This window comes from Amblyomma americanum, chromosome 1 (assembly GCF_052857255.1).
Source record: "Amblyomma americanum isolate KBUSLIRL-KWMA chromosome 1, ASM5285725v1, whole genome shotgun sequence".
Taxonomy (NCBI): domain Eukaryota; kingdom Metazoa; phylum Arthropoda; class Arachnida; order Ixodida; family Ixodidae; genus Amblyomma; species Amblyomma americanum.
Window position 1 is genome coordinate 452,455,668 of NC_135497.1, and position 13,146 is coordinate 452,468,813.

General features: G+C 42.1%; 1 protein-coding gene across 10 annotated transcripts in view; it reads left to right on the forward strand.

Moving 5' to 3' along the window:
- Positions 1 to 7,618: 7,618 nt before the first annotated feature.
- The window catches only part of LOC144115980 (uncharacterized), a 39,506-nt gene continuing 33,978 nt past the window's right edge, over positions 7,619 to 13,146 (forward strand). For 2 of the 10 annotated variants that reach the window (XM_077650626.1, XM_077650627.1), the window contains exon 1: positions 7,631 to 7,858. Coding sequence is in view for 3 of the 10 variants with exons in the window: in XM_077650632.1 (XP_077506758.1) it covers positions 8,154 to 8,196 (43 nt within the window). In the remaining 7 variants the exon portion in view is untranslated. The other 8 variants (XM_077650632.1, XM_077650631.1, XR_013311640.1 and 5 more) reach the window with 7 other exon arrangements.

Consider the following 13,146-nt stretch of genomic DNA (forward strand, 5'->3'; position numbering starts at 1 on the left):
GAGAAGCAAGTACTACCGAAGGTGGTCTTTGCTTCTGCCGTAGAGGCACTTTCAGGACTTTTTTAACAAAGTTTGGGCATCGGGGAAAATTTCCACGGCATGGAAAAGTCTATTGTACCGTTTCTTAAACCCAGGAAGCCAGCAACCTCCCCTAGCAGTTATAGACCCATATTCCTTACCAGTTGCCTCGCCAAATCATTTGAAAGTGTCCCGATTATAAGAATAACTGTTGCCCTTCAATCCTGTGAACTTCTTGATATCCATCAGTGTGGTTTTAAAAAGGGATGCTCCACTACATATCACCTAATCAGTCTTGAAAATACTGCCCGAGAAGCTTTTGTACACGACACTGTCTTGCTTTCTTTTTCGATTTAGAGAAGGCATATGAGTCGACCTGGTGGTTCGGGATTCTTCAGAACGTAACTGTGCTCGGCATCCTTGGCAGTGTTCAACTGCCTGAAAGACTTCCTGTCTGACCGGTCATTTAATGTCTGCCTATTGACTCAACCCTTTTGAGAAATTTTATTATAAGGAAAATGGAGTACCTCAGGGGTGTATTTTAAGCACAACACTCTTTGTTGTAAAATGAACTCTCTTAGTAAAGTAATCCCAAGGTCCGTTATGTATTCACTCTATGTAGATGGTCTCCAGATAGCTTGCATCTCCTCCAACATATCAGCATGAGAAAGACATACAATTAACAATAAACAAACTGACAACATAGGCAGACAGAAAGGGTTTCCGGTTTTTTCCGCAGAAAACGGTGGCCATTCTTTTCTCTCTAACCACGCTTGCAGGCAAATCCCACCCTACACCTGAACGAAACAGAGCTACCCTTAAAAAATGAACATAATTTTCTAGGCATAACATTTGACAGAAAACTCACTTTTCTACCTCACATAAACGCACTGAAAAAGAAAGCCACTCGATCCCTGAACATACTCAAAGTACTGTCACCAAAAAACACTGGGAGGCCAATAGAACATGTCTCTTAGAAATTTACCGCTCTGTAGTACGCTCTACCCTGTATTATGGATGTATAGTGTATAGGTCAGCGAAACCATAGTACTTTAAACGACTCGATCCAGTACATAGTTTAGGTTCGCGTTTTTCCATTGGTGCATACAGGACGTCACCCATAAACAGTCCTTTTGTTGATGCTAACGAACTATCACTTACAGGCAAGAAGTATGCTCACATGCCGTTACATTCGAAAAATTCGTTCCCTACCAAAACATATCTCTCACCAAATAGTTACAAAGTGCCCATCTAGAACACTGTTCCGCAACAAACCGCAAACTACGAGGCCACTGCTCTTGCGTTTTGAAGAGATTTCCCAGAATCTCGGCGTACATTGCCTAGTGTTGTGCGAAGACGAGATCCACTGCCTCCATGGTACAATTTTCCTCCAATTTGCGATTTCACTCTTACACAGTTTCACAAAAAGCAAACTCCACAATAACATTTAGTACAAGAATTTCTTGCACTCGAGGAAAAATACAATGCTTTCGCGGGCTTTTATACTGATGGTTCAAAAACAGATGCATATATGCAGCAAGTGCAATATTATGAGGGAATGAGAAGGAAATAATACTTAAAACAGTGTGCATCTATCTTCACAGCCGAATGTTACACTGTGCGCATAGCTATAAGAAAAATAGTAAATGAGAACCACACAAAGGGGAGCATTATTTACACAGACACCCCCAGTGTATACTTACCCTATAAATGCAATCACTCCAATGCTTGGTGATATTGTTTTGTCCTTGAGCCGTAGCTCAAAAACAGAACATAAAACTTTGCTGGGTACTGAGCCGTGTCAGAATTAAAGGCAATGAGAGAGCAGACCTCTGCGCTGCTCAAGCTCATGGCAAGCAAATAAAAAATTAAATATTCCCTTTAAAGATTGCATGAACTTAGTACATCGTGAAGTAAGGAAAAAATGGCACTCCACTTGGAAGAATGAAGCAAATAACAAACTGCACTTTGTAAAACCACTTTTAGGTGAATGGAAGACCTGCACACCCACCAGCATTGTTTCACGGAAGTGATTATCTACTGTCTTCATGTAGGAAACACACACCTCACACATAATTTTCTGCTGACGAAACAAGACAACCCCCGATGTGAATTATGCAAAGACGAGCTAACTGTAAATCATGTTTTATTTTCAAGCAGTAAACTCGAAACACTGAGGAAAAAGCATTTTACAGTTTTTTCTAATGAACACGTACCATTCCATCCAACTTTGCGCTTAGGCGAATATGCACTTGTTGACATTTCACATGCTTTTAAAGAGAGCAGGTGTTTTAAGCGAATTGTAGATTTAATAAAATATACTCAATTTATTACAAGCACACTTTTTTTTAACCACACCTCAGCCACACTCTCTTTATTAGATTGCTTAAAAGTCTCGGCATCCTTGCCCAGCCAAGGATCGATGGTTGCAGAGGTTGCCCAACTATTTGTAAAGCTTTCACTTGTGGCCATTTTTCGAATGTCTTCCCTTTGGCATCACTAGGTAGTAAAACTAAAGTTTTAGGCCCTCCACACCACTGATCACTTTTAACATTTTTTAAAAATTCTGCATAAAACTTTTCTACACCTTGTGCTCGGCGCATGGCCTTAACACAACACAGTCTCACAACTGGGGCTCTTCCGCGTCCACTTTCTGTTTTCTCATTTCCTGAAGAAGGCATTCATGATCCGAAAATTATTTCTCTCTGCGAACTAGACTAATAACTCCCCCTGCAATTCCTAGAGCCTATGCCATAGTCACCTTCCGCCTGGTTTCCGACCTGCTTTTTGCCTACATTTGCAATGAAGTTGGCCATCAGTACAGAGTAATGTGGTTTTACTTTGTTCATTGCCAATTCTACGTCTTCATAGAAGCTTTCAATCATCTGGCCGTCAACCAGGATGTAGCCCGCATCATAGAGGAGCTCTACAGTGTTGACGAGAGGCTGACAGCTACCGTAACACATACAAAGTGGTCTGTAAAACAATATAGCACATGCAAAGTAACACTATAGAGAGAGGCTACAGTAGAAGAAAGATCTTTCAGGAACAGTGTACGAACACAAGAGAGAGACAACGTAAACGCAGTTTGTTCACCGGGCTCTGCGTCAGTCCAAAGACTGGCGTGCTTTCCATCACTGGTCTATGGCTGGGCGTCGGAGGTGTTGACCCAAGAGTCGTGCAGGAGCACTTCATCGAAGCTAGGACTGCGGCACGGGTCCACTGACGACGTGAATGCCCTTCCTATATAGGGTGTGCTGCGTCTGTTTGTAACATTGCACCAAGGCAGGCGCACACGTACACATAGCGTCGGCAGTATAGCGCTCTTCCAGAAAGCTTGGGTCACTTCTTTCCGACCCGGCATCGCCACGCACGAGTGAAGTGGAGAGGGCATCACTCAACATGCTCAAGGTTACGTGCTCTCTGTCAGCAATGATTGAAGTTTTTTTCCATAGTTCTCGAATCGTCTACGGCATGCACGAGCGAGATTCCTTCCAAACCATGCCAACTTTCCAAATGTACACCGATTTTTGTGATGCACTCATAGCCCCTCATGGATTTCGCCATGCTGGTCCGCTTGTGGCACTCTGAAACTCCTTGCAAGGAAAGCAAATCAACTCGCTCATGCACTGCATTGCGTTGTCATGAACTCCTGAGCCAAATAAGACACTTCTACACGCAGCAGAGAACCCACAATCACGTGCAAAAGTTGGCAAGCCCATTCTGGCGACTTTTTCATGGTCGCACCCCTCTCCATATACAGATGATTAATGGTTAGATTCTTTCAGATGTCAGGCAGCTACTATGTAGCTCAGGTGGGTCAGGAACCTTCGCCCCCGGAGGTGGGGCCGGCGAAGGTGCACCAACCGTCCATCAGCAAAAAGTGACGAGAGAGGGAAAGGCGCGAAGACGCTGAAATTCAAATTCTGACTAGAGATAGCCCAGCTTCTACAGAGCGCATTAAAAAAATTCTAACTGGATAATATTTGTGATTCGGCATGTTTTAACATCCCAGACATACCACAACTTTATTAGAGCCCCTTTCAGAGCCCCTTAAAGACGAGTTTTCATGTAATACTCTTCAAAGTGTTTCATTTTTTATCCTTCAGGCAGATTTTTGTGGTAAACACCTCTTGGATGACCAGAATTTTATTGTTGTATCTGTTATTGCGCCAATAATTGCATAGTTATAATTGTTTATTTTTACAAAGGGTCAATGGGAAAATGGTAAATCTAAAACATTTGATTATTATAAGCGATATAACGTTATATCCGGTATCGTTACAAGTGGATTACCTTGTACCACAAGAAGTGTACGGTCCTTTTATCTGTTTGAATTTTTATATTCTGTTGTCGTGGAATAAATAAGAAGAGTCTACGTGCTACTACTTGAAATGCCTGAAGTTTTCCGATTAACCTTCAACATTAGGCGATGGACATGAGCATTACAGGAAGAGCTGCGAGGGAAACAAATAAATGCATATCGCAACTGAGGAGCAGGTTCCATGCATGACGTGATTTGTAAGCATAGGCTGCCATTAAGCAGTGAATGTGAGATATCAGATTTCATTTAGACAAGTTGTTAGCCATCTTGCACAAATGACAGCACACTTACAAAAGAGCATCTTTCTGTAATAGATATCTGACAGTCCTCTGCACAAGTGCTTTTGCCGTAAATGCAACGGTAACTTGGCTGCTGGTATGGTCAGCTAGGCCCTTGGACAAGCAGAAGAACCAAAATGAACCTCTGCAGGGCTGCTGTCGACAGTGCACATGTACACACATGAACACTCGCTGTCTAGATCGAAGCACTGTTTTCTTTGAGAAAGCTGTGGCAGGTATGCTTCAAGCCATGTTAAAAGATTTTTTTGGCATGTTAAGCTGCCCTAGAACTAGCTATGCTACGTTGGAGAAAAGTTATTTTAATTGGATCATTGCTTTATAGGATATGCTAGTAAAATAGCCCTGTGTATACATTTTTTTGTTCTGTCACTGCTTTTCTGTAGTAAAATTATGTTTCATTTTCGATTCGGGTGATAAGCACCTTGTTAAAGGGAATATGATCAGTAATGAAAAGGAGCAATAGATACGTACCGCACTGTTCTTGAGGGCAAAGTTGGATATACAATTGAGACTGTGGGCAGAGTATACATGGTGTATCTTTACATGCAATGTTAAAAAAATGCTACTTCATTTTTGTGCATGCGGAAAAAAAGTGTTAGCTATTCCGCCGCCTCCGGCCTAGGCCGTGGCTGTGCTCACAGGTTGTGAGGAAGCCAACTGTAATATATGCATTAAAACTTTCAGCTCTTTATCTGCAGCGTAGTTTATCCCGTTGATAACATCTGGAATAGCTTCCTTAGCATTTGTTTTCTTTCGGACATATTTCCACATTTCCTTTTGGCTGAAATCACATAGACAGGAAAGATGCACGATATGTGCTGTGTGCATCTCTTTAGAAAAGAAACCCACTAAACTCTTTCATTTGTGAATGCAACTGAAAATTAGGAAAAAGGTGACACCTTGAAAACAACCTAATCTTTCTGTTCATCACGGTAAAATGTCGTTACACATGGCTTATTGCAATGAATATGATGTGTGAAAGAAGAAACATTTCTATTAATGATACCATTTCTTTAACGGATCCCACAGCCTACGAGTTGCAAGCATTTCCACATTCTCATCACAATAACAGTTATTCTTTGATCCCACTGAAATCAGCTTTCCTTTATATGAGACAGATACTGCGCCATTTCCTTTCCCCAAAAACCAATTATTATTATTATTATTAAATTTTTCATGTTTATCAGCAATAATAGAAATTGTCTTGGTGATTGAGGTAGTCATAATTGTGGCCACCGATATGATTACTGCATTCGATCTCGGCTCGCGTGCGCTTACAGTTGTAGAAGCAACTTAGTGCTCTAATAACCTCTAACATGATTGCTCCAACACTGCCAGCATCCAGACACACTTTAATTAGTTTCCTCAGCCCAGAAAGGAATTTCTGCCATGAATACTTTGTGCTGCACTGCACTGCACTGCAGTACTGAGTGCAGTGGCCTCAGTGCCTCACCACTGGCATAACAGCACACAGATGTTTTGTTCATTGTTTGGGGAAAATTGCACCTTTTGTTCTGTACACCACATTACTGAAACCAGCCAGGATTGACTCTGTGGCAATTGCAATCCAACATCTATTTTAAGCTGTGTTTGATACAATCCCTGAAGGACTTCATGCCAATCATTTTTTGCATATCTGAAGCGTTATTTTTTCTTAAGCAACTTTAATTTATGGTGAAATTCGCACTTACTCTATCATAACCTAGCACTTAATTGCACTGTATCTTTAAGTAGAGTTGATATTTGGTTAAAGGAGTATAGGCATCCATCTTTTTGGAGCGTGTTTTCTTGTTTGTAGTGATGCATAGGGCATTATTATACATGGATTACCACGTGGTATTCTCCTACAACCGATAAATATTTCACAATCTAATTTCTTTCTCGTGCTGCTTCGGTTTCAACAGTCAAATGGTGACTCTGACATCAGTGTGTGGTTATAGGCCACGTGAGACAACTAAAAACTGCAATATAATCGCTGCTCCTGCATTCATTGTCATTGCGGCTCTTGAAGGCTAGCTTCAGCGCAGTAGTAGATTAAAAAGATGAAGCAGTTACGTCACAGCCATCCTTCGGCTGTTGAAACTGCAACCGGAACAGCCTGACAGCAAAATTCGATTATAAATTATTTAGCAGTCCAAGGCGAATACCACGTAGTGATTCATGCATAGTAGAAACTTCCGCATCATTGTAAAAAAAAAAAAAACATATGCCACCAAAATTGGTGGTCTATCCTCCGTTAATATAACAGACAGCATAAAAAGAGCAGGGTGCAGAGTGAGATGTTACGTCATTAATTAATAATCAAGTTTACACTTTATGTTTAATCACGTGTATTTGTAGAAATTTTTTTCTATCCCATCAGTCTCTCACGATAAGTCTCGAACTAATTCGTGGGAAGCATTTCACTGTGTGTGTTTTGCTTTAGTCACTAATTACAAACTTGCAAGCCACCGTGGTGGCTCAGTGGTTCTCAGCTGCTGACCCGAAAGACGCGGGTTCGATCCCGGCCATGGCAGCCGCATTTTTACGGAGGCGAAATGCTAGAGTCTCGTGCAGTGTGCGATGTCAGTGCATTTAAAGACCCCCAGGTGGTGGAAATTATTTAGAGACCTTCACTACAGCGCCCCTCATAGCCCCAGTCGCTTTGGTAGAATCATGTAGAATCGCAAAGAGTAAGATGTCACATGTAAATCTAGGCTATATTTTGTTTTAAGTGCGGAAAAAAACAACTTGTATCCCGATTATTCATAATCGTTCCAAGCCGCGGTGCCCGACAAACGTGAAAAACACTCTCATATCCCTTACCTTTCTTTTTTTGACGGTCTGGTTGATATCAAATTTCCCGCCAAACGTAATCTGTCTGCATCTAGTAACGTTGGTCTGGTTGTTTTGCACGAACGTCCAAAAAAAATAAAGTGGCACAAATAGGGAGAAGATTTATTTACGTAGACGACCTGGAAAACGCACGCGATGAAAGTGGTGAAGGTTCGGGGAAGTGCAGCAATCGGGGGCGCGGGGGTGTCTCGCTAGACGCCGTTCGATGTGTGCTGGCTGTTTTCGTTAGCAGTTGAGCTGCGTGTTGAATCTCTGATACAGTGTTCTGCTCGGATAACCCGAATGCCTTTGTAGCCCAGCGGTTGTAGTACAGTGGTTATTGCGCGCGACGAGTGGAATGTGACCCTGCAGGCATTCGCATTTTGCCTTTTGATGCAGTAAGGTATGCTTTTAGGTGATTAGGGGGTTAGGCCAACGGGGGAAAAAAAAAAAAAAAAAACTTAGGAGGGAGCGTGACATCACGCGGCGAGGCTTCGCAAGCCGAGTGTTTACGAAGCCGTTTTTACCCTCATTTTTTCGCTCTCAGTGTTTTGGTGTCGGTATGTTTTAGTGCGCGCGTGTGCTCGGCCGCCTGCTGTGGCGAGCCCCAAGCCGCTTTTTTTGGTTCAGTATGTGCGATCGTTCGGTGGTCCCTATGAAATTTATGAGAGGTAACTGGTATTTTTGGTGCTGCACGCATGCCATTCGCCAAACAGCGCCAGGCAGAAGCGTGCACATGTGGTACGTGTCACGACGATGGCTTGCGCAGATTCGACACTTGCTCAATAGAAAGGTGAAGCAACTCTTTCCGATGCCTCTCTCTCCGTACTTTCGCTTAAATTTTCACTGTACTATGGCTGCATAGGGAAACACGTAACTGAAGGCGTCCGCCTGTGATGACGCGCGGCAGCGTTGCCTTAGCATGGACACCTTTCCCCGTCTTCCAGCATAAAACGCGGGAAAGGATCTGCCGAAAATTGTTTGCTTGGGATTTTAAGACACACGTGCTCCAGAGATGAAGAAACGAGGCAATCGTTCGCGCATTACTGTGGATAATTACGATCCCAGTCGCGGCTGCCGCATTTCAGTGGTAGCGAAATGCAGCGGCCCGTGTATCGGTGCACGTTAACGATCCTCAGGCGGTCAGTTGATCTTGAACCCTCGTTAACTAAACCCAATGAATCAGGCGATTGCTGGGGTTATCTGTGCTGCTCTCAGTGAAGGGCATTGCGAAATTACACGCGCGCCGTGGCTAGTTTTGCCTCGCCGTCGCCGTAGACGATGCAAATATGCGACTTCTTTAATGTAATCAAGCGAGTACCCTCCAAACATGTGGCTTAAAACATTAATACTGGAGACCAAATTCCGTTTGTGTGCGAAATTTGAGCTCGAACGATTCACCAGTTTAGCTCAGAGAAGCATTATACGGCGAGCGTGTAATTACGCAGCACATTATATGCCAAACATGCGTGTGATCAAATTAAACCTTATGCTCAGATGCACGTTGTGGTGCAATACGAACCGAAACGGCAATGCATGAAGCAGTAAGCAAGAAATTTTATTTCAGGGCTATTATACAAAATTTCGAGAACTGTACATAATTATATACAATTGGACTGTAGAAGTGCTGTGTGCTTAAAAAAACGCAATAACATGCATTATGATGCATGTGTATTTGACGAGGGTAGCAAAGACAATAACATTGCTTGCCCACACTTTGTGTGAACAAAACTGGGGAGGGCAACAAAAGATGTTAAACTGCTGGTTTACAGATCTCTTATTCGACCATCCCTAGAATATGCATTAGTAGCATGGAAGCCCCATCAAAAGGTAATGTGGGCCAAAATAGAGAAGGTGCAGCGCCGGGCGGCGCGCTTTATTTGCTCGAAATATAGAAGGACAGACTCAGTTTCTGCGATGTTAAAGTCTTGCGGTCTTGAATTATTGGAAGATCGGTGCAAGAGACAGAGAGTAAAAACGTTATTTCAAATAATTAACGGCGAACTAAAAATTAATAAAGACTTGTATTTAAAACCTCCAGGCAGACTGAGCTTCCGCTTAAATCATAGTGAAGCTATTCGACCATACTTGTCCCGAACCAATGCCTTTCGTTGTTCGTTCTTTCCAGAGTCAATAGAGCTGTGGAACAAGCTGCCTACAGAAATTGTTCGCAGTTCTGATAGCGCATTCTGATAGCGCATTGTTTACGAATGCAATCAACGTTCTTCACTAAAACTGTACCGTGTGGATATTGTAAAGTGCTTTTTCTTTTCTTTTCTCTCTTTTTTCTTTTTGTGCTCGTGCGGCAGCTGGGTGAACATTTGAATACATAGTCTGTATATCGTATCTTGTGTTGTATCCTTAGGGCGCTGTAGTGCATGTGCATATTTCTTTTGTATCTGGCTGTTTTTTTGTATGAACGTATATGTAACATCCCTCCCTGTAATGACCCTCAACTGAGGGTTGACAGTATTTCTAAATAATAATAATAATAATAACATTTAGCATTGAAAAACAATGCAACAGCCTCGACATGCATTCAAAGCTTGCATGTTAGTGTGTACTGCAAGCATCATATGAAACACAAAGAAGACACTTTGTTGAAAAAAATTGTGTTAATCATGTAACACAATATCCAGCTAACAGCTAATAAGTCAATGCTTGGTAATTAATATTAACAATATATATTTTTCACTGACCTCAAGACAGGAAGCAGCCGCAAGAAAACTGCCTTAGTGGCTTGACAGGGCTGATAGCCAATGATTTAAAGATGTTACTGCAGTAATATCTGTGCCTCATAGCGCTGTGTTTCCTTTGCAATCATTTTTTTCTTTAACTATTGACCTTTTAATTGTGTCAGCTTTGTGTGCTTTTTTCTCACCATTTCTAGTTGAAGTCGCTCTGTGGCCATTTTGGCAAGATAGTGCATCCTGATGTATAGATACTTTTCTACAATTGCCCTCACAAGGTGGAATGAGTGGTTTTCAAGCGGAAGGTTATCAATCGTGTTCCTTAAGAACTCTAAAAAGGTCTTTACCTATAAATGCTGTCAGTGCAGCTACTGCAACCTTATCTGCAAGCCCTCGTGACTTCAAAGGAGTACAAGCTATGGCTCGACGCAGTTCTTTCTCACATTGCTGACACATTGTGAGGACATCCTTTGAAGGGTAGATTAAGCCACCATGCGATTTCCTTCGAATCAGGGAGTAGGTTTTGTTATCATGATGTGATGCGGTTAATGCAGATACACACTCATGACACTTCAGACTCGCTTGTAGATTCCTTACTACAAATCTGGCAATGTATGAAACAACAACCTCTGCAGTTTCTGAAATTTTGCCTGGATCAGAGCAGTAAACATGCTCTTCAATAATACTCGGCATTGTTTCAACAGAAGGCTCATTTTCTGTTAGCCTTTAGCGAGTGGTGGTCATGTTTATTACTTCTGTTGAAGATGGCTTCACAGATGAGCTCACGTAGAGAATGCTGATGTGCTCAAGTGGAAGACAGTTTCCACTGGCAACATCTTTCACCTCATTTTGCACTATAAGGCGCTTGAATGCTGCAGCAAACTGCCGTGCAGTTGGATTATCATCGCGGCACCCAAATGAACGTATCGTTGCAAAAAACGGTTCATGATGGTCCTGGCTCAGTTTCGAAGTAGGCAAGTATGCTGATACTGCATTATCCTGAACTAAATGAGTGTACCAGGAAATTACACTGCATGCAAATTAAAAGGCCAATAAATCCTGTCTTTCTGTTAGTTTCTGTGATCAGCTTTTTTCTTGTGCTGGGTCTCGAATAGAGGAAAAGTATTCTTTTGCTTTTTGCAAGTATGTGGTGACAGCAGCCACATTTTCAGGGCACAGAGGATTTTTCCAGCCTCTTTGTTTCAGGTGTTGCGAGTTGAGAATGTCGAACACATTGTTCACATATCTTATAAACTCCTCTGTGGCCGCAGAATCTCGCAAGCTTGTTACGTTTAGTGCCCTGCATTCTTCAATAGCATCTGCTACAGATGTGCTGAATACCTGTGCTGCACGGGATACTTTCATTGGCTGAGATTTCCAGTTGATGTGGGATTGTCTCAGTTTGTTTGCCAAATGCAGTCCCTCTGAGTATTGCAACTCGTGCAGCTGTTTGATGTGCTTCCACATTATTAGGCCTCCTTTGGCATTTTCTAAAACTTTTTTGTAGCATAGTGTGTTTCTGAGAAGTTTAAGCATGTAGCAAGCATCCAATAAAACATATTGGCCGATTTGTCACACGGTGAGGAAAAGCAGTGTTCAGCTCTTCCAAGTCAAGCTTGCAACCAAGGTTGTGCAACATAGAAAAATTTGCAGTGAAACTCACTACATGTGCGCCCTTTTCGTGTGCAAGAGAAGTAGCCTGGAGGACATCGTTGCTCACCTCCTAGGCCGTCAACTATGAAGTGCCCTAATGGTAGCTTCCATCTCTCATTGATTGCCACCAGCATAGCAACAAAGGAGTCTTTAGCAACGGGGAAGCTGTCATCGTTCACTTCAGTTCCCATGTCCACCTGCCCTCTCTTACCGTCCCATTCGACATGTCGCCTAATCGCCATTTCGTCTACAACCAAGTTGCAGAGTGTAGAATGACCCAGTTTTGAATTTTCTTCCACTTTCATTCCAAGTGCAGCCAGTGCTTGTTTAGAAAATCCAGAAGAGCCATCAATATGCTCAAGCCATTTTGACAATGTTTTCGGATGAGGCAAACATGTGTCAGAAACAGCCCTGACATAGTTATATGACCTAGGTGAATAAAAATGCAAAGTTAATGCAAAAGCTCTTAACTCAGAAGAGTAGGCCATTGAATGTGGTTTGCCTGATTTTTGCACAATGTGACGCATCAATAGGTTTTCTTTGGAGCCTGCAAGGCTTTGGAGTGCAGCAATGTTTTACTCAATCAGAATTTAGTTTTTTGATCGATCATCAATCACACTTGAAAGGTGAGCAACCTTGCGGTGAAGACTGCGCTGCGCTTGCTGCAGTCTTTTTATTTTCTTTTTACTGGAGACATAGATGGCAGCGTAGCGCTTCACCTGACGACATAGGAATGCCTTTTCAGGGGTATCCTGCATTGCTGGAGGCTGGCAATAATAGCACATACATATATCAAGAATTTTCTCATTGCACTTTATTGATATGTTGAACACATGATTGCATGTATCACCCCAAGTTTGAGTATACACAGGCAAAAAAGTAATGGTGAGCAATTTTTTTTACCACGAAAACCTGAGCTCATGCAAAAAAAATGGTGGGAATTCAATGGGGGTTGTGCCATGAACACCACTTGGCTTATGAGAGCAAACATTTAAGACTAAAGTGCTTCTCACAGAAAGCCTGCTAGGAAAGGCGATGGACATATTAAAATACTAAAGCAATAATGACTTGTAAAGTAACGTTTCTCAAAAATTCAAGATACTTTTTCATAAGTTTACATCAAATAAATGCTTTTCATAATCAAGCTGTACGGTAGGCAGAATAGGGCTGGAGGGAATGAGCTTCCAGTTATTTATACTTGATATAGATTTTGCAGCTGGCATGCCGTCAAAAATGAGAAAGTATTCTCTGTCACCTCAGTGTCGCCTTTCAAGAACTTGTAATTGTAGGGGCACTCACAGCCTTCCAAGTTAGTTCATTAGTCTAAATATGATTTTTACATTCAGTG